Genomic DNA, 22454 nt, shown 5'->3' on the forward strand with positions numbered 1-22454 from the left:
GCATAAGAAAGTCAATAAAAAAGACGGCGATGAGTCCTAAGTCTTCAGATCGTCATCAGATAGGTAGCCCTGAGCTCCTGGAGAGCCCTAATATTATTAACCACTCCAGGTCACATGTGAAGCTATTGCCCCAATACTAAACCTGTCACTGAGGTTGGGGGAAAAATCTTCCTCTAGTGACAATGACAGTTTGGCTGAACTAACCAGTCCAAGCATATCCTGTTTCCAACCTGGACAACTCTGCCAAGTGATGGCAATAGAACTTCATTCAATCCCCAAAACTTTACCACATAGGGTTAATCTGACCATTGATGGTAGTTCACCTTTTGGCAAGAAAAACATTCCTGTCAAAAAACTCAAGGGATCAACTCAAGGATTTTATTAGTGTAGGTACTTACCTGAAGAAAATCAGAAGAGAATAAATTGAGACTATTTACCTAAAAATTCAGGCCCTCGAGACGCTACATAAACTCTCCTTTTCCGACCTACAACTTGAGGAATTGACGAAGCTAAGAGCAGAATTGAAAGCCCTCTTACAAACCAAAGTAGCCAAATATTATTTAAACTCTCAACACAAATACTTTGCCCATGGAGACAAGGCTTCAAAATTCATGATGCACAAAATAAAAAGTAGGAGATCCAATAATTTTATCCATCAGCTAACCTGCCCCTTAGGAGTCCCAGTGTTCTCTTCTACTCAAATTGCCACTCAGTTTCTGTGAAGCCCTCTACAATTTACCTCCTACCAACGCTCCAGATGCCCATAAGTCTCTCATTTCTTCGTTCTCGACTCAGTGTCCCTACCATCCTTGATTAATTCACAAAAGCGAGCTTTAGTATCTCCCTTTACCTTAGATGAACTGACCGCTGCCCTCTGTATCCTCGAAACCTCTACTCTTACTGAGTACGAATGCTGAAAAAGCGTTTGACAGGATTAATTGGACGTATTTGAGAGAAGTTCTGCTGCGCTTTGGACTCCCTGGTCTCAAAATACAAGCTATTTTTGCAATGTACTCACTAGCTATGGCTAAGGTTATGGTCAATAGAGTTATGTCCTCCCCCTTCCGCATCTGTAACGGCACTAGACAGGGGTGCCCCCTGTCACCCTTACTATTTGTTTTAGCTCTAGAACCTCTTTTGGCCTCATTGAGAAAAGACATTAACATCAGTTAATGCTGGCGTTAAGCTGGGAGGGCATGAACATAAATTGGCGGCCTTTGCTGATGATGTCATAATAATGACCATTAACCCTACAGTCTCTCTCTCCCTTATACAAAATCTACAAAACTATAGCATAGTTTCTAACTTCAAAGTTAATGGGTAAAAAAAATCTTATTATGAGTACTGGTCCCCCAGCACACATCAAACAGGCCTTAAAGGTAATTCACCCTTTGACTGGTCATCCCCCTTTTTGACTTACCTGGGTGTAAAGATAAGCCCATCTGTCCATGATCTCTTTGCACTAAATTATACCCCTTTGCTCCAATCTATGATTAAAGCCATAGACAACCTTAATCTTCGTGCTCCATTCTTATCCTGGTTTGGACGTAAGAATCTTCTCTCGTCACTGATCATACCTCGCCTCACTTATCTCCAGCAAGTTCTCCATATCCCTATACCTAAGTCTTACTACGAATCTCTTAGAAAAAAGTTCAGTTCCTGTGTATGGAATGGAAGGAAACCAAGACTCTCATATTCCCGGTGTCTGCGGGAGGGATTGGTCTACCAGATCCTGAACTATATGGTGATGCAACACTCCTTTCTAGAGCAATAAAGTGGCTACAAAATAGTCCTGAAAAGTCTTGGGTCCCATTGGAACAACAATTAATGGGTAGACCCTTACGGTCTCTACTTTTGGGAAGCCAAATTTCCGACCTTTACACCCCCCCCCCCCCCACCCCCCACCTCATACCCAATTTTGCGAGCTACCCTGAATGCATGGAAATGGTCAATTTCTACACACTGCTCAATCCCATTTCCATCCCCACTTCTCCAGGTCAGGGATGTGTTGGGTATGATCTCCCCTGACAGGTTGTCTTCCACCCCAAAAGAATTATGGAGCGCATCTACCCCCATTATCTTTTTTCCTGAGAAGCTCTGGAGCCATTACCAGTGTTAGTGACATGAAAGAGATCCTAAATCCCCAGCCTAGTGGTATAACCCTAATCACTTATCTTAGAATGTTCATGACCCGCAATACAGGAAAAGGTGAACTTCTTCGCCCAATAGTATGGCTTGAATCTCTGTTCACTGATCCAAAACCACCTAAAAAGCCTATCTCGCAAATATACAATAAGTTAAGATCAACTCCTGTAACTATAAAACCAGCCTTTATCCGACATTGGGAAAAAGACTTAGATAGAGACCTCCCTCTCTCCATGCTCCACAAACTCTTCCTTTCTGCCTTTAAATCGTCCAGATGTGTTAGGATCCAGGAAAATAGTTATAAACTCCTATCCAGGTGGTATATAACCCCAGACAAATCTTTCCTCTTCTCAGAGGGCTCCTCGGATGTTTGTTGGAGGTGCCGGGGTGACAGAGGTACTTTTTTGCACATCTGGTGGGATTGCCCCAAAATAAACAAATGGTGGAGAAAAAAACTCAAGGGATCCACATAGGATGACTATAGTCCTAAGTAAATCCCTCCTTATGGTCCAGGATCCTGCCATTCTAGGCAGGATATTGGGTTCATCCCGCTAACTGAACTGAGGCCTAAGTATCAGGTAACCTTTCAACATGGCTGACTTGGGGCAGCATTGACTAGTGACAGATTAACTTTAAATCTTTGCAAAGTGTTGACAAGACCCCCTAAATATTGTTGGGACTGTTATAATTTAACCCCATAAAATGCTTTGTGTGAATTGTGTTGGTTCATTTCTTTTTATCATTGTAAGTCTACAGTAAAGCACTCTAAAACTGTTAATGCCTTTTCCAATATGGCACGAGTAAGATATGAGCCCTAACGCTATGATTTGTGGGAAATAAAACAGTAGTGGCCCTCTGCTGCACACAACTACCACATAGCCACAATGTACTGCATCTGGGACAAATCAGAAGCCTTGCATCTGCATTACATGGGATACAGCTGTGAGTTGAGTTGTAATTATGGTTGAGCGAACCCGAACTGTAAAGTTCGGGTTCGTACCGAACTTTAGGATTTTTGGACCCCGGACCCGAACCTTTTCGTAAAAGTTTGGGTTTGGGTTCGGTGTTCGGCGCTTTTTTGGCGCTTTTGAAAGGCTGCACAGAAGCCAATCAACAAGCGGTTAACTGTCTGACCTTAGAAGCCATCACAGCCATACCTACTAATGGCATGGCTGTGATTGGCCAGAGCAGCATGTGACCCAGCCTCTATATAAGCTTGAGTCACGTAGCGCTGCCCGTCACTCTGCTGTTACAAGTGTAGGGAGAGGATGCTGCTGGACTGGTGATTTCAGGGAGAGAATAGGAGAGAATCTAACTCAGCGATCTACAGACAAATAGTTGTGTGGGTGCAGGACACAATCGCTTTACCCTGCCCTTAGGCCATTGACCAAAAAAAAAAAAAAACTTTTATAATTCTGTCAGTTAGTTTGGCGGCAGCGGCGGCCATTTTATGCAAGCTCATTGCACCAGCACTGCATCTGAGCTTTTGGGACATTGAAAATCAAATTTTTTTTGGCAAACGACAACATCTGTATTAGTCAGTGTGCAATTTAAGCTACAAATACATCCATCATTTTCTGTGGTTTGAAAAACACACTTTAACTCGAACTTGACCTCGAACCCCATTGAAGTCAATTGGGACCCGAACCCTTGGCCACTAAAATGGCTCTAAAATAGCCCTGGAAAGAGTTAGAGGGCTGCAAAAGGCAGCAAAATGTGCTTAAGAGCATAGCAAATGCTCTGCAAACAAATGTGGATAGGGAAATGAATAAAAAAAAACATAAAAAAAAAAATTAGGAATGATGTAGGAGCAAGAGGTTGAGGAGACGGTGAATAGGTGGATGTGGCCGTGTAGGAATAGGTAGCCAACCAAGATGTGTGTTATTTAGCATTTTTACATAGGGGTATCCCCCAAAATATTGGGACATATAAAAAAAAATAATGGAATAAGTGCACTTGAGTACAAGAATGGATGGTTGAGGCTGTTAGAACTGTCTATTCTGCACAAGGTACAGACAAGTCTTGTGGGATCCAGGCCTGGTTCATTTTAATGAACGTGAGCTTGTCCACGTTGGCTGTGGACAGGCGGCTGCGTCTGTCTGTAATAACGCCTCCTGCCGTGCTAAATACACGTTCTCTGGACAAGCTCACGTTCATTAAAATGAACCAGGCCTGGATCCCACAAGACTTGTCTGTACCTTGTGCAGAATAGACAGTTCTAACAGCCTCAACCATCCATCCTTGTACTCAAGTGCACTTATTCCTTTATTTTTTTTTGTCCCAATATTTTGGGGAATACCCCTATGTAAAAATGCTAAATAACACACATCTGTGTTGGCTACCTATTCCTCCTTCGCCGCTGCAGGGAAGGCCAGCACCTCCAAGGCATACAGGGCAAGCTCTGACCATGTGGACAATTTGGAGACCCAGAAGTTGAATGGGGCAGAACCATCAGTACGTGTAGGCATGTGCACAGGTACTGTTCAACCATGTTGTTCAAATGCTGCCTCCTGCTAACACGCTCCATATCAGCAGTTGGGGCCGGTTGTTGATGCAAGGTGACAAAGCTTTTCCACATGTCGGCCATGCTAACCCTGCCTTCTGAGGTGCTGGCGCTGACACAGCTGCGTTGGCGACCTTTTCCTCCTCCCCTGCCTTCGCCTTGTGCTTCCACTTGTCCCCCGGTGTCAGTCAGGAATGCTCTCAGGAGCGCGTCTACCAGCGTGCGCCTGTAGTCGCGCATCTTCCGATCACGCTCCAGTGAGGGAATTAAGGATGGCACATTGTCTTTGTAACGGGGATCCAGCAGGGTGGCCACCCAGTAGTCCGCACACGTTAAAATATGGGCAACTCTGCTGTCGTTACGCAGGCACTGCAGCATGTAGTCGCTCATGTGTGCCAGGCTGCCCAGAGGTAAGGACAAGCTGTCCTCTGTGGGAGGCGTATCGTCTGCGTCCTCCGTATCCCCCCAGCCACGCACCAGTGATGGGCCCGAGCTGTGTTGGATGCCACCCCACTGTGAACATGCTTCATCCCTATCCTCCTCATCCTCCTCCTCATCCTCCAGTAGTGGGCCCTGGCTGGCCAAATTTGTACCTGGCCTCTGCTGTTCCAAAAAAACTCCCTCTGAGCCACTTCTAAAAGACTGGCCAGAAAGTATTAGAGATGACCCCTCCTCCTCGTCCTGGGCCACATCCTCTTCCATCATCACCCTAAGTGTTTTCTCAAGGAGACATAGAAGTGGTATTGTAACGCTGATAACAGCGTCATCGCCACTGGCCATGTTGGTGGAGTACTCGAAACAGCGCAACAGGGCACACAGGTCTCTCATTGAGGCCCAGTCATTGCTGGTGAAGTGGTGCTGTTCCGCAGTGCGACTCACCCGTGCGTGCTGCAGCTGAAACTCCACTATGGCCTGCTGCTGCTCGCACAGTCTCTCCATGTGCAAGGTAGAGTTCTACCTGGTGGGCACGTCGCATATGAGGCGGTGAGCGGGATGGCCGAAGTTACGCTGTAGCGCAGACAGGCGAGCAGCAGCAGGATGTGAACGCCGGAAGCGCGAACAGACGACCCGCACTTTATGCAGCAGCTCTGACATGTCGGGGTAGTTGTGAATGAATTTCTGCACCACCAAATTCAGTACATGCGCCAAGCAAGGGATGTGCGTCAAACAGGCTAGTCCCAGAGCTCCAACGAGATTTCGCCCATTATCGCACACCGCCAGGCCGGGCTTGAGGCTCACTGGCAGCAACCACTCGTCGGTCTGTTGTTCTATACCCCGCCACAACTCCTGTGCGGTGTGGGGCCTGTCCCCCAAACATATGAGTTTCAGAATGGCCTGCTGACGTTAACCCCTGGCTGTGCTGAAGTTGGTGGTGAAGGTCTGTCGCTGACCGGATGAGGAGGTGGTAGAAGAGGAGGAGGAAGCCGAGTAGGAGGAGGAGGCAACAGGAGGCAAAGAATGATGCCCTGCGATCCTTGGCGGTGGAAGGACGTGCGCCAAACAGCTCTCCGCCTGGGGCCCAGCCGCCACTACATTTAACCAGTGTGCAGTTAGGGAGATATAGTGTCCGTGGCCGTGCTTACTGGTCCACGTATCTGTGGTTAGGTGGACCTTGCCACAGATGGTGTTGTGCAGTGCACACTTGATTTTATCCGATACTTGGTTTTGCAGGGAAGGCACGGCTCTCCTGGAGAAGTAGTGGCGGCTGGGAACAACATACTTTGGGACAGCAAGCGACATGAGCTGTTTGAAGCTGTCTGTGTCCACCAGCCTAAATGACAGCATTTCAAAGGCCAGTAGTTTAGAAATGCTGGCATTCAGGGCCAGGGATCGAGGGTGGCTAGGTGGAATTTATGCTTTCTCTCAAAGATTTGTGAGATGGAGAGCTGAACGCTTCCGTGTGACATGGTGGAGATGCTTGGTGACCGAGGTGGTGTTGTTGGTGGCACATCCTCTGCTTGCTGGGCGGCAGGTGCCAACGTTCCTCCAGAAGCGGAGGAAGAGGCCGAGGCAGCAGCAGAAGAGGGAGCAGGAGAGGCCTGAGCCCTTTCTTGGTTTTAAGGTGTTTACTCCACTGCAGTTCATGCTTTGCATGCAGGTGCCTGGTCATGCAGGTTGTGCTAAGGTTCAGAACGTTAATGCCTCGCTTCAGGCTCTGATGGAAAGCGTGCAAACCACTCGGGTCTTGTCGTCAGCACAGCATGCGTGAAGAAGTGCCATGCCAGGGAACTCCTTGAAGCTGCCTTTGGGGTGCTCGGTCCCAGATGGCGGCGGTCAGTAGCAGGCGGAGTCTCTTGGCGGCGGGTGTTCTGCTTTTGCCCACTGCTCCCTCTTTTGCTGCGCTGTTGGCTCGGTCTCACCACTGCCTCTTCCTGCGAACTCTGAAAGTCAGTGGCACGACCTTCATTCCATGTGGGGTCTAGGACCTCATCGTCCCTTGCATCGTCTGCCACCCAGTCTTCCTCCCTGACCTCCTGTTCAGTCTGCACACTGCAGAAAGACGCAGCAGTTGGCACCTGTGTTTCGTCATCATCAGAGACATGCTGAGGTGGTATTCCCATGTCCTCATCATCAGGAAACATAAGTGGTTGTGCGTCAGTGCATTCTATGTCTTCCACCGCTGGGGAAGGGCTGGGTGGATGCCCTTGGGAAACCCTTCCAGCAGAGTCTTCAAACAGCATAAGAGACTGCTGCATAACTTGAGGCTGAGACAGGTTCCCCGATATGCACCGGGGTGATGTGGCAGACTGATGGGCATGGGTTTCAGGCGCCATCTGTGCGCTTTCTGCAGAAGACTGGGTGGGAGATAATGTGAACGTGCTGGATCCACTGTCGGCCACCCAATTGACTAGCGCCTGTACTAGCTTAAGCCTTACCATCCTTAGAACGGCATTAGGCCCGACCAAATATCGCTGTAGATTCTGGCGGCTACTGGGACCTGAGGTAGTAGGTTCAGTAGGACGTGTAGCTGTGGCAGAACGGCCACGTCGTCTCCCTGCACCAGAGGCTCCACCAACACCACCACCACGACCATGACCTCGTCCCTTATTAGATGTTTGCCTCATAGTTAGCGTTCACCAAGCAAAGTAAAAATAATTAACAGCCAATAAAAACCCTGATGTAGGGTATTGCACTCAATTTTATTTTTCAAACTCTATATGACAGTGGTATTTGTGGCCTAAATTTCACAGTCACTTATTCACGTCTAATCCCAGATGTGCAGTATATCAGAGGGTTTTTATAACCCCAGTAAGCAAAAAGCCGTATTTGTGGCCTAAATGTGACACTCACTTATGTACATCTAATCCTAGATGTGCACTATATGAAACATATGGGTTTTTTTTCACCCCAGTAAGCAAAAAGCTGTATGTGAGATACTCCCTCTACATACAGGGGTTTGATTCAGGGATTTGAAATACAGCCATTTGAAATACAACCATTTTGGGCAAAGAAATATTGACTTCAGGCCTACACTGGTTCAGGCCCTGTGAGATACTCTCTCTACATACAGGGGTTTGATTCAGGGATTTTAAATACAGCCATTTGAAATACAGCCATTTTGGGCAAAGAAATATTGAATTCAGGCCTACACTGGTTCAGACCGTGTGAGATACACCCTTTACATACTGTCGTTCTATTCTACTATTAATTAAACACCCATTTAGGGCAAGATCCTAAATTTAAAAAATACGAGGAGAGCGTCAAATAAGGGACGTGGCCCAGGTCGTGGTGCTCCTAGTGGAGCTCCTGTTGCAGGGAGAGGACGTGGTCGATCTGTGCCAGCTACACGCACAAGTGAAACCCCTTTCTCAGGTGCGAGTAGGCGACAAAACGTGCAGCGGTATTTGGTCGGGCCTAATGCTGCTCTATGAATTGTGAGGCCTGAACAAGTACAGGCGATAGTAGATTGGGTTGCTGACAGTGGATCCAGTTCCTTCACATTGTCTCCTACCCAAGTCTCCTGCTGAAAGACCACAGTTGGCACCTGCAGCCGATGTCCATCAGTTTTTTACCTCACCCCCTTGCAAATCAGCCAAGCAGTCTAAGCCCAAAGTCATGCAGCAGTCTCTTCTGTTAGCAGGGTTTCCCAGGGCCATCCACCTAGCCCTGCCCCAGAAGTGGAAGAGATTGAGTGCACCGATGCCCAACCATTTATCTTTCAAGATGAGTACATGGGAGGACCATCGCAGCACGTCTCGGATGATGACGAAACACAGGTGCAACTGCTGGGGCTTTCGAAAGTGTGCAGACCGACAAGGAAGGCGAAGGTGAAGACTGGGTGGAAGATGATGTGGAGGACAATGAGGTCTTCGACCCCACATGGAATCAAGGTCATGCGAGTGACCTATGTAGTTCGGAGGAAAAGGCGGTGGTCGCACAGAGCCACCAGCACAGCAGAAGAGGGAGCAGGGTGCAAAACCGAAGCGGCCGTCCTCTAGACAGTACGCCTCCTACTGCCCACCGCAGCAAGGGACCGAGCACACCAAAGCCAGCTCCAAGGAGTTCCCTGGCGTGGCAGTTCTTCAGACAATGTGCTGACGACAAGACACGAGTGGTTTGCACGCTATGCAATCAGAGCCTGAAGAGAGCATAAACGTTCTCAACCTGAGCACAACCTGCATGACCAGGCATTTAAGTGCAAAGCATGAGCTGCAGTGGAGTAGACACCTCAAAAACCAAGAAAGGTCTCTGGCTCCTCCTGCTTCCTGTTCTGCTGCAGTCGCGGCCTCTTCATCCACCTCTGGAGTGACAGTGCCACCTGCCAACCCGCAAACAGAGGATCTGCCAGCAACACCAACACCTGGGTCACCAAGCATCTCCACAATGTCCCACGGAAGCGTTCAGCTCTCCATATCCCAAACGCTGGAGAGGAAGAGGAAGTACCCCCCTACCCACCCGCGATCCCTAGCCCTGAATGCCAGCATTTCTAAATTACTGGCCTTTGAAATGCTGTCATAGTTTTAAAGGCCTTATGGCGGTGGTTGTCCCACAGTAAGTCTTGCCCAGCCGCCACTACTTTTACAGGCAAGCCTTCCCTTCACAAGCAAGTAGGGGACAAAATCAGGTGTGCACTGCGCAACATTTGCAGCCCTCTAGCCCTTTCCATGACATTTTTAGAGCCATTTTAGTGCTCAAAAGTTCGGGGCCCCATTGACTTCAATGCGGTTCGGGGTCAAGTTCGGGTCCCGAACTCGAACTTTTTTCCAAAGTTCGGCCAAACCCGTCGAACCCGAACATCCAGGTGTCCGCTCAACTCTAGTTGTAATGATTAAGAACTGTGGTGCTCATCTAAGATGTTTTCTTGCCTAAGCATCAAAGGTTGGAGCTCCAATCCCGTAAAAGATCAGGCTATAGGAACCTCAGGTTAGTCAGCAGAATTCCTACAGGCTGAATGTGGTACTACATGATTGCCATGTCCCGTTTGTAGTTTTCTGTAACGTCTAAGAGTCGTAAAATCATGCATGTGAAATAATACATATGATAATGTAATACTTCACCTGTTTGTCACAAGCTGCGCTCGACTGCAATGTAGACCAAGCTCTCTAGGTGCCCAAGGATGTAACCACCAACTCTTGGTCGGTGAGGTTCAACATGATACCTGTCTTGCTTTAGAGAGTGAATATTCGAAGTGGGACAACCCCTTTAGGGTACAGCTACATATGGCATGAATGCTGTAGATTTTCTGCACTGAAACTGAGTGCGCACAATATTTATAGTAGCAACGAAGTGGAAGAGATTTCATAAGTCTCATCCGCACGCTGCAGGGAAAACCCTCAACGTGATGTGACTTGTGCTACGGGGTTTCAGTACACAGCATGTCAATTTATGTTTTGGGCTTTATTCACGGCTTTTAACCTGGAGTTCCTTTGTATTCACAAAATTTGATATATAATACATACCTTGATTGTAAAGTTGGGTTCTAGGAAGTTAGAGGTGTCTATCTCGTATCTTGCTGATCCGTCCAAGCCAGTTATTACAGTCTGAGTGCCCCAAACACCATCAATATTGAGCTGCACCTCTTCACCTGCTATCGGGAGGCCCTTCTCATCCGTAAGTAAAACCTGAAAATCAAAAATATTATAAGACACACAAAATGTAAATTGTGATAGCCAAAATAAAAAGTCTACCACATCCTGTATACATACAGTACCAATATGCAGTACCCATACAGCATTCATACAGTACATATATAGTACCAATATACAGTGCTCATACAGCATACATGCAGTATCGTTATACAGTACCCATACAGCATACATACAGTACATGTACAGTACCCATACAGTAACAATATATAGTATATGCAAAGTACCATTATATAATATCCAAACAGCATACATATAGCACCAATATAGAGGACATGTACGGTACCACTATACAGTACACATTCAGCACCAATATACAGTAAATTTACAGTATCATTATACAGAACCCATACAAATAATATCAATATACAGTACATGTATAGTACCAATATACAGTACATATACAGCATACATATAATACCAATATACAGTACCATTATACAATACCTATATAGAATACATACAGTACCAATATACAGGACATGTATAGTACCATTATACAGTATCCATAAAGCATACATACAATACCAAAATACAGTTCATGTACAGTACCATTATACAGAACATACATATATATACAGACGTGGACAAAATTGTTGGTACCCTTTGGTCAATGAAAGAAAAAGTCACAATGGTCACAGAAATAACTTTAATCTGACAAAAGTAATAATAAATTAAAATTCTATAAATGTTAACCAATGAAAGTCAGACATTGTTTTTCAACCATGCTTCAACAGAATTATGTAAAAAAATAAACTCATGAAACAGGCATGGACAAAAATGATGGTACCCCTAACTTAATATTTTGTTGCGCAACCTTTTGAGGCAATCACTGCAATCAAACGCTTCCTGTAACTGTCAATGAGACATCTGCACCTCTCAGCAGGTATTTTGGCCCACTCCTCATGAGCAAACTGCTCCAGTTGTGTCCGGTTTGAAGGGTGCCTTTTCCAGACTGCATGTTTCAGCTCCTTCCAAAGATGCTCAATAGGATTGAGGTCAGGGCTCATAGAAGGCCACTTTAGAATAGTCCAATTTTTTCCTCTTAGCCATTCTTGGGTGTTTTTAGCGGTGTGTTTTGGGTCATTGTCCTGTTGCAAGACCCATGACCTGCGACTGAGACCAAGCTTTCTGACACTGGCTAGTACATTTCTCTCTAGAATTCCTTGATAGTCTTGAGATTTCATTGTACTCTGCACAGATTCAAGACACCCTGTGCCAGACGCAGCAAAGCAGCCCCAGAACATAACAGAGCCTCCTCCATGTTTCACAGTAGGGACAGTGTTCTTTTCTTGATATGCTTCATTTTTTCGTCTGTGAACATACAGCTGATGTGCCTTGGCAAAAACTTCGATTTTTGTCTCATCTGTCCACAGGACATTCTCCCAGAAGCTTTGTGGCTTGTCAACATGTAGTTTGGCATATTCCAGTCTTGCTTTTTTATGATTCGTTTTCAACAATGGTGTCCTCCTTGGTCGTCTCCCATGTAGTCCACTTTGGCTCAAACAACGACGGATGGTGCGATCTGACACTGATGTTCCTTGAGCATGAAGTTCACCTTGAATCTCTTTAGAAGTCTTTCTAGGCTCTTTTGTTACCATTCGGATTATCCGTCTCTTAGATTTGTCATCAATTTTCCTCCTGCGGCCACGTCCAGGGAGGTTGGCTACAGTCCCATGGATCTTAAACTTATGAATAATATGTGCAACTGTACTCACAGGAACATCTAGTTGCTTGGAGATGGTCTTATAGCCTTTACCTTTAACATGCTTGTCTATAATTTTCTTTCTGATCTCTTGAGACAGCTCTTTCCTTTGCTTCCTCTGGTCCATGTCGAGTGTGGTACACACCATATCACCAAACAACACAGTGATTACCTGGAGCCATATATATAGGCCCAATGGCTGATTACAAGGTTGTAGACACCTGTGATGCTAATTAGTGGACACACCTTGAATTAACATGTCCCTTTGGTCACATTATGTTCTGTGTTTTCTAGGGGTACCATCATTTTTGTCCATGCCTGTTTCATGAGTTTATTTTTTTACATAATTCTGTTGAAGCATGGTTGAAAAACAATGTCTGACTTTCATTGGTTAACATTTATAGAATTTTAATTTATTATTACTTTTGTCAGATTAAAGTTATTTCTGTGACCATTGTGACTTTTTCTTTCATTGACCAAAGGGTACCAACAATTTTGTCCACGTCTGTAATACCAAAATACAGTACATGTATTGTACCAATACACAGTATGCATGCAGAATATGTACAGTACCAATATACAGTACCCATGCAGAATATGTAGAGTACCATTATACCCATTCAGCATGTTAGACATATTCTCTTGTTTATGAAAATTCTAAAATAGTGGACATTTACCATGACAGAATATGGGAGCCCTCTTTTATAAAACTGGTTCATATGCTCATAATTGAAACTGATGCTGGCAAGTTGGCTGGTCACCCACAGATACTGAGTCTTTGTGACTTGGATCCCTGCAAAAGAAAATAAGATTAAAGCTGTTTTCACACCTAAACTCTGGAAAATTTCAGGAATATCAGGTCCGGAGATTTATCGGAGATTGTCTTTCACACAGTAGCTATCAGTTCCATGTCAGTCAGGTTTGCATTACAGAGGAAATGTTCCGCTTGACTAGATATAGGGCGGGTACTTCAATACGGCCACTGTGATTTTTTTGGAACATTTGCTGCCGTTCTCACACATGCGCTCACTCGGACAAAACCTGGATTTAGTACTAGGACTCTAGAGAGAAAACGTCTGGGTAAAGTTCAGGACAGATAGTCCGGATGTTTGCATTCACACATACAGTTCCTCATGATTCTGAACAGGGGACACTGTTGTCATACATCGTTTGGACACTGTATAAAACTGCAGGGAAAAATGAACCCTTACTGCCAGGTTTACCTAGAAATTAAAGCTGATTGTGAAGGGACTCCTCCTTTAAGCTGAATTGTTATCAAATTGATAAGAATTCAGCTTAAATGAGTGATTATGAGCTGTCAGGGAAGTAGAGATAAGGGTGAGATTTCTGTGACAAGGGGACAGTCTGCAGAATCAGTGGAAATTTGAAGGCTGTAAAAGACAAATGGTGGACAATTTTTAATAAAGACCAATTGGAAAATGCTTTTTAGCCCTAAATCAGTACAATGCAATAGTGGGGGGAAAAAATATTCAAAGGTGTCTGTAGCCTTTAATTGTGGTTATGGAGACAGTGAGTGTCCGAGGGGTGCTACGTGGCTTAAAGGGGTCTTTTTGTTGTTACACATTATCCCCTATCCACAGCATAGGGGATAACTACAGTTGCAAGAAATAGTATGTGAACCCTTTGGAATGATATGGATTTCTACACAAATTGGTCATAAAATGTGATCTGATCTTCATCTAAGTCACAACAATAGACAATCACAGTCTGCTTAAAAACTAATAACACACAAAGGATAAGTGTTACCATGTTTTTATTGAACACACCGTGTAAACACTCAGAGTGTAGGTGGAAAAAGTATGTGAACCCCTAGACTAATGACATCTCCAAGAGCTAATTGGAGTGAGGTGTCAGCCAACTGGAGTCCAATCAGTGAGATGAGATTGGAGGTGTTGGTTACAGCTGCCCTGCCCTATAAAAAACACACACCAGTTCTAGGTTTGCTTTTCACAAGAAGCATTGCATGATGTAAATGATGCCTCGCACAAAAGAGCTCTCAGAAGACCTACGATTAAGAATTGTTGACTTGCATAAAGCTGGAAAGGGTTATAAAAGTATCTCCAAAAGCCTTGCTGTTCATCAGTCCACGGTAAGACAAATTGTCTATAAATGGAGAAAGTTCAGCACTGCTGCTACTCTCCCTAGGAGTGGCCGTCCTGTAAAGATGACTGCAAGAGCACAGCGCAGACTGCTCAATGAGGTGAAGAAGAATCCTAGAGTGTCAGCTAAAGACTTACAAAAGTCTCTGGCATATGCTAACATCCCTGTTAGCGAATCTACAATATGTAAAACACTAAACAAGAATGGATTTTATTGGAGGATACCACAGAGGAAGCCACTGCTGTCCAAAAAAAAACATTCCTGCACATTTACAGTTTTTACAAGAGCACCTGGCAAAATATTCTGTGGGCAGATGAAACTAAAGTTGAGTTGTTTGGAAGAAACACATAACACTATGTGTGTAGAAAAAGAGGCACAGCACACCGACATCAAAACCTCATCCCAACTGTGAAGTATGGTGGTGGGGGCATCATGGTTTGGGGCTGCTTTGCTGAGTCAGGGCCTGGACGGATTGCTATCATCAAAGGAAAAATGAATTGCCAAGTTCCCTTACGTCCTACCAGCAGCACAGATGGGGTTAACTGCCCCTGTGGACTGGTAGGACCGGCGGAATTTTAATGAGCCCAAGAACCAATAAACGATCTTCAGCTCCCTGAAAGGGAGGAGATCACCCCCCAGCCCACCGTGTTTTTTTCTGTCCTTTGGACAGGTTGGACTGGCGTATCGCTCCCTTTCAGGGAGCTGAGAGTGTCAGGGGCTCCTTTCCTCTAAGTATAGGATCGCCCCGTTTTTTCTTTCTAGCTCTCTTTCTTGCCTTTATTTTAGGCTGATTGCGGCGATTTTTTTTGTACCTGGGACCGTCGGGGAGTGGGGTGTCCCCCTCCCCTCTCCTTTCAGTCTTTTCTGAGGTCTCCGTTCCTCCCATCGCCGCATGCATGCGGCGTTATGGGCGCCGCCATCTTCCGGAAGTGACGCGCACTTTGTGCGCTACGTCACTTCCGGTTTCTTCGCAGACGCGATCTGAGGGTTTATCCTCACCTCCCTGATTAAAGTGCTCCCCTATATTCATCCTGGGATCCGGGATGACCCAGGGGAGCTATCTACAAGCAGGCTGAGCCAGTATTTGGCTCTCTTATATATCTGGGCTATTTCCGATCTGGGACCCGCCCAGGGGGCGGGGCTTTCTCCTTTTAAGCGCCCAGAGCCTGTCATTCAGTGCTCTGGTTGCATCGCTTTGACAAGCTAGCTCCAGAGTTCCCTGCGCCTTGTGATATCCTTAGTAGTATTGCTTGACGTGGGTTTGTGTGTTCCTCTGCTGCAGCTCTATTTTTCTTCTAGTGCTGGTGGGCCCCCTTAAGGTCTTGTTTCTTCACCTCTAATTTTTTAGGTGTTATGACCTGTCTTTTCTTTCCAATTACAGACTATGGCTTCCCCCAGGGATCCGGATCAGCGAAAGTCTGGGGCCAAGAGGAAGCATTTGGCGTGTTTTGATTGCAACACGCCCCTAGACGACGGCTGTCCCTATTCTAGGTGTGAGAGTTGTCGCACAACATCCACAGAACCCACGATGCAGGAGATGTTTCAGTGGACGAAGACTTACGTGGATGATTCCATTAAGGGAGTGGTGCAGTTACTCAATGAGAGGTTACCAACACCCTCTCAGACTCCCATGGATGTGGTCGCTCCAGTCGCACCAGTCGAAAGACCTACCCCCTGGTCGGTGGGGTCTTCTTCTGAGGAAGAAGAGAATACTTCTTGCTTTTTCCCTCCAGAAAAGACGCAGAAGTTACTTAAGTCCATCAGGTCGGGGGACCAGGATGTTGACATTGGGGAGTCCTCCGATCCCGCCGTACGGACACAGCGTGTCTTCCGAGCGGATGAGACCCTTCTCTCTGTGATGCGCACAGAATGGCGCAAACCTGAGAAAGGCCCAGTTCTCACCAGAAAGTTTAAACTGATGTACCCGATGGCTAAACCCTTGGTGGAATCGTGGGGTTCCGTTCCCAAGGTGGACATGGCGATAGCCAAGTTGTCCCGGCGCACTCTAGTCCCTGCAGACGATGGGTCTAGTCTGCAGGACCCTCTTGATCGGAGGGCAGAGTGCACCCTTAGGAGGAGTTATGCGGCGGCCGCTGCCTCCGCGTCAACTTCAATCGCGGCCACTGAAGTGGCCACCTATTTACGCTCTAGGCTCAATCAGATCCAAACAGACGTGGACCAGAGCGTATCCAGGGATGATATCCTGGCAGCCTTCAAATCAGCCAATCTGGCTATGGACTTCCTAGTCGACTCCACCCAGATGCAGCTGAAGCTGGCCGCAAAAACTATGGCCTTAGTTTCGGCTGCCCGCAGACCACTTTGGCTGAAACCCTGGATCGCGGACAACGCGTCCAAATTCAACCTCTGTGGGCTCCCCTTTGAACCAAACAGGCTGTTTGGGTCCGAATTGGACAAGATAATGGAGGGGCTCTCCGACAAAAAGGGGAAGAGCCTCCCCCAGCAGCCCTTTCGGGGACGCCCCAGGCAGGGAAAGAGGCGCGAAGTACGCCCGGGGCAGCAATCTAGGCGCAGAGATTGGGGGGGACCGTCTCGTAAGTATTCGAGGCGCTCCCGTAAACCCGCCAAGGAGGCAAAACCCTCCTGACTATGGGCCTCCTCGAGGCTCTTGGATAAGCCCTGCTGCCCCTGCAGTGTCTCCTCTAGACTTTCCCATACCACTCCCCCAAATACCCGTGGGGGGCCGTCTCTCCTTTTTCAAAGACTCCTGGAGTCAGTTGATCGCAGACCCTTGGGTTCTGAACTTGGTCTCCGTCGGGTACCGGGTAGACTTTCTCTCTCTCCCACCAGAGAGATTCGTCGCTACACGAAACTTCGGGCCGGCCAAACAAGTGGTCCTGGAATCTTACATCCAGGACTATATCTCCAAGGGAGCCCTAGAGGAGGTGCCGGCAGGGGAGAGAGGCCTAGGCATTTATTCACCAGTGTTCCTGGTTCCCAAGAAGACGGGAGACCTCCGGATTATCATCGATTTGAGATTCTCAATCGATTTATAAGGAAAACAAGGTTTCGTATGGAAACCATAAGGTCAGTCACCCATATCCTCAACCTCGGGGATGTCATGGCTACTCTGGACCTCAAAGATGCTTACCTTCACATCCCGATCCATTCCGCCTTTCGGAAATTTCTCAGGATCGCGGTCCAGATTTCAGGGGTTCGCAGGCACTTTCAGTTCACCGCGCTCCCCTTTGGAATCTCTTCTGCCCCCCTGATCTTCACCAAGGTGGTGGTATCGGTGGTGGCAGCATTGAGACTCCAAGGGCTGACTATCATTCCTTATCTGGACGATTGGCTCTTCATAGCCTCTTCAGTTCCGATCCTTACCCACCATCTTCAGATCGCAATCTCCTTTCTTCTCCGCCTAGGCTGGATCATCAACTGGCAGAAGTCGAATGTGAGCCCATCATCTTCAATCCAATATTTAGGATTCGTGGTCGACTCTGTGGAGATGTCCCTCCGGTTGACTCAAGAAAGGAAAGCGCGGATTCAGGACCTGGCAAAGGTCCTTCATGTCCCTCGTCGAGTCTCTATTCGGACTCTCATGAGGATGGTGGGGCTCATGTCAGCGGCTGCGGACGCAGTCCCTTGGGCGCTATGGCACCTCCGTCCTCTTCAGTCGGAGGTCTTACACTTATGGAACGGCAGCCCTGCGGGGCTAGATTCCCTGTGCTCCCTGTCCGGTCAAACCCGGAATTCCCTCAGATGGTGGTTTCGACTGCCAGCAGGGAAGTCTATGACCCAACCAGTTTGGGTCATATTGACTACAGACGCGTCCCTTGTAGGCTGGGGCGCTCACCTGGACGGATCCCAAGTGCAGGGATCTTGGTCCCCCTTGGAGCGGCATCTTTCTTCCAATCATCGCGAAATGCGAGCTATCCGGCTAGCCCTCCTTCACTTCGCCCCTCAGATTCGGGGCAAAGCGGTGAAAGTCCAGTCAGACAATATGACTGCGGTTCTCTATATAAACAAGCAGGGAGGCACAAGGTCATTACCCCTTCTATCAGAGATCGGGGTGATTCTTCGGTGGGCAGAGCTGAACCTTTCCCATCTATCTGCCGTTCATATCCGAGGTTCCCTCAATATGATAGCAGACCGCTTAAGTCGAGGATTACCGACCATGGAGTGGTCTCTGCATCCGGAGGTCTTCAGGCAGCTAGTTCACAGTTGGGGTATGCCAGAGGTGGATCTCATGGCAACCAGGTTCAACGCCAAGGTGCTGAGGTTCTGTTCCCTGTATCGGGAAGACAACCCCCTGGCGATAGATGCTCTGTCGATACCGTGGAGGTTCAGGCTGGCTTACATCTTCCCTCCCTTTTCCATGATACCGAGGGTATTGATGAAAATCCGTCAGGATCAGGCCTCGGTAATAGCCATCATACCGTTTTGGCCCAAAAGATCCTGGTTTACCCAGCTCATTCAGATGAGTCGGGGACAATACTGGAGACTCCCCCCGGAGCAGACCCTGGTGTCGTGGGACACTCACCTCTGCCCAGATCTGCACAGGTTCAACCTGACAGCCTGGAGGTTGATCAGTCCCTTCCCAACATAGAAGGGCTTTCCGAGTCGGTCCTGAGAACTTTGTCGCATTCCCGAGCAGAGTCTACAAACAAGGCCTACTCCAGGATCATGAGAATCTTCGTGGCATGGTGTGATTCCAAACAGGTGGCGTCTGCAGATCCGCCCCTTCCTGCGATACTACATTTCCTTCAGGACGGATTAGATAGAGGCCTATCTCCAGCTACCTTGAAGGTACAAATGTGTGCCATCTCGGCCTGTCTCAACAGGCCATACTCTCGGGATCCACTCATCAAACGCTTCCTGAAAGGGGCGGAAAGACTAAAGCCTACTATACTGAAACCCATTCCCCAGTGGGATCTTTCAGTAGTGCTCAGGGGTCTAGCATCTTCCCCCTTCGAGCCTTTGGAGGAGGTTGATTTCAAATATTTGACTTTAAAGATGGTTTTTCTTCTGGCTATAGCCTCAGCCAAAAGAGTTTCTGAATTGCAGGCTTTCTCTGCAATTCATCCATATATTATTTTCTTACAGGACAGAGTACTCCTGAAGTTTCTACCATACTTCAGACCTAAGGTGCCTACTTTTCAGAATATCAACCAGGTAATCTCCTTACCAGTTTTGTTTACAGCCTCCTCCTCTGATACTCCAGCTAGAGATCCGCTGGATATTTCTAGATGCCTCCAGATCTATGTGGATAGATCCAGAGAGTTCAGGATAGATGAGAATCTCCTTATCCTGTTTGCCGGTAAGTCTAAAGGCCGTAAAGCGTCTAAGGCCACCATTAGTCGCTGGATCAAGGAGGCCATTAAGGAAGCTTTTGTCTCCCAAACCTTAGATCCTCCCGAGTTTGTGAGAGCCCACTCTACTAGGGCGGTCTCCACCTCGGTTGCGGAAAGAAGCCTTCTCCCCTTAGAGTTGATCTGTAAGGCGGCCTCCTGGAGCTCTGAGTCAACCTTCATCTCCCATTATAGGATAGATGCTAGGATGGCAGAGTTTTCGGCTTTCGGGCAGACAGTTCTTACTTCTGCCAGGCATGAGGACCCTCCCTAGGGGTTTTATCTTGCTATCTCCCCATCTGTGCTGCTGGTAGGACGTAAGGGAATCGTTAATTTCTAACGATAATTTGTTTTCCCTTAGTCCTAACAGCAGCACACAAATATCCCTCCCTAATTTACATTATACTTGTTAAAGACACGGTGGGCTGGGGGGTGATCTCCTCCCTTTCAGGGAGCTGAAGATCGTTTATTGGTTCTTGGGCTCATTAAAATTCCGCCGGTCCTACCAGTCCACAGGGGCAGTTAACCCCATCTGTGCTGCTGTTAGGACTAAGGGAAAACAAATTATCGTTAGAAATTAACGATTTATCACGACATTTTGCAGGAGAACTTAAGGCCATCTGTTCACCAGCTGAAGCTCAACAGAAGATGGGTGTTGCAACAGGACAACGACCCAAAGCATAGAAGTAAATCAACAACAGAATGGCTTAAACAGAAGAAAATACGCCTTCTGGAGTGGCCCAGTCAGAGTCCTGACCTCAACCCGATTTAGATGCTGTGGCATGACCTCAAGAAAGTGATTCACACCAGACATCCCAAGAATATTGCTGAACTGAAACAGTTCTGTAAAGGGGAATGGTCAAGAATTACTCCTGACCGTTGTGCACGTCTGATCTGCAACTACAGGAAACGTTTGGTTGAATTTATTGCTGCCAAAGGAGGTTTAAGCAGTTATTAAATGCTATTAAATGCTCTTCCTGGGGCTTGCTCTACTAAGTGGGCTTCTTATTAAGTGGAGTTAAAAAAACAAGGAGTTCTAGTGCTGTGTGTGGTTTTGTGGGAGTGATTGCGGGTGGCTGAGTGTGGATTGCAGCAGAGATCATTGAAAGCTAAGTGTTTGTATTCTAGTACTGCCATTTAAACCTTTTTTTTTTTTTTTTTTTTCTCTGCTTAATTAAGGGGAGTGCCCTGGGCAACCAGGTGCTATAAATTAACCCACTAAAACTCTCTAGAGCCTGCTCTTCCTGGGGCTTGCTCTACTAAGTGGGCTTCTTATTAAGTGGAGTTAAAAAAACAAGGAGTTTAAGAAAAGGAGTTTGGAAACTAAGGTTGGATATAATTTCCTTGTGTGTTGTTGGCTTGGTTTTGCGTAGCCCTTCGGCTACAGCAGACAGGGTCTAGGTCTGAATCTCATATACTGTTTTACTTTTTTACTGTTGTAATCCCCATTTAGTATGTGTTGCACAATTTACAACGCAGTCCAGTGCACATCTTGCATGATGTATGCAGTCCTGGAACAGGAGTTCAAGGGTGCATATCTTTGTTCTAGATGTGAGCAAATTACCCGTTTGGAATCGCAAATCGAGTCTCTAAACGGGCAAGTTGCAACACTGAGAGGCATTGATAATTTGCAAAAGAGTTTGCTTCTCACCGAGCAAGCACTCTTTGGGGTAGATGAGGGGGAGGGTGACAGAGAGGAGGCTGAGGAAAGTGAGGTAGCTAGCTGGGTAACATTAAGAAAGCGGGGTAGAGGGAAGAGTGTCAGGGAGGCTAGCCCTGATCTGACACACCCCAACAAGTTTGCACGTTTGGCAGATGAGGGGGATGTCAGTCCGGGGACGGCACTGCTGCAGCCGGACACTTCCTCTGCCAGTCAGGGGAATGTCAGCTCCAGTAAGCAGGGAACCAGGAGAGCAGGGCAGGCCAGACAGGTGCTGGTAGTGGGCGACTCCATTATTAGGGGAACAGATAGGGAAATCTGTCACAAAGACCGTGATCGCCGAACAGTGTGCTGTCTTCCTGGCGCTAGAGTTCGACACATCGCGGAACGGGTTGACAGATTACTGGGAGGGGCTGGAGAAGATCCAGCGGTCATGGTCCATATCGGAACCAATGACAAAGTTAGAGGTAGGTGGAGAGTCCTTAAAAATGATTTCAGGGATTTAGGTCAAAAGCTGAGGGCAAGGACCTCAAAGGTAGTATTTTCCGAAATACTGCCTGTACCACGAGCCACACAAGAAAGGCAACGGGAGATTATGGAGATTAATAAGTGGCTCAAGAACTGGTGTAGGAAGGAGGGGTTTGGGTTCCTGGAGAACTGGGCCGATTTTTCTATCGGCTACAGGCTCTATCGTAGGGACGGGCTGCACCTCAATGGGGAAGGGGCAGCTGTGCTGGGGAGAAAGATGGCTAGAAGGTTGGAGGAGTGTTTAAACTAGGGACTGGGGGGGAGGGTAATTACGTTATAGGACGGGAAGATAGCGCAGATAGAGACCGGGGGCAAGGTAATGGGACTGGGGGAGGAATGGAAGGAGGGACTAGAACAGTTCAGAAGGAAAGGTGTAGGGTAAAAAATATACATAAAC

At 47.1% G+C, this 22454-nt stretch overlaps 1 protein-coding gene across 1 annotated transcript in view; it reads right to left on the reverse strand.

Annotated features, from left to right (window-relative positions):
- LOC122942264 (ovostatin-like) overlaps positions 1 to 22454 on the reverse strand; it is a 117297-nt gene that overhangs the window by 60108 nt on the left and 34735 nt on the right. The window contains exons 10-11 of the mRNA XM_044299768.1: positions 13117 to 13232; positions 10549 to 10710 (exon numbers count right to left, since the gene is read on the reverse strand). Of these exons, the coding sequence (XP_044155703.1) occupies positions 10549 to 10710; positions 13117 to 13232 (278 nt within the window). The remainder of the gene's footprint in view (positions 1 to 10548; positions 10711 to 13116; positions 13233 to 22454) is intronic.

This window comes from Bufo gargarizans, chromosome 6 (genome assembly GCF_014858855.1).
Source record: "Bufo gargarizans isolate SCDJY-AF-19 chromosome 6, ASM1485885v1, whole genome shotgun sequence".
Lineage (NCBI taxonomy): Eukaryota > Metazoa > Chordata > Amphibia > Anura > Bufonidae > Bufo > Bufo gargarizans.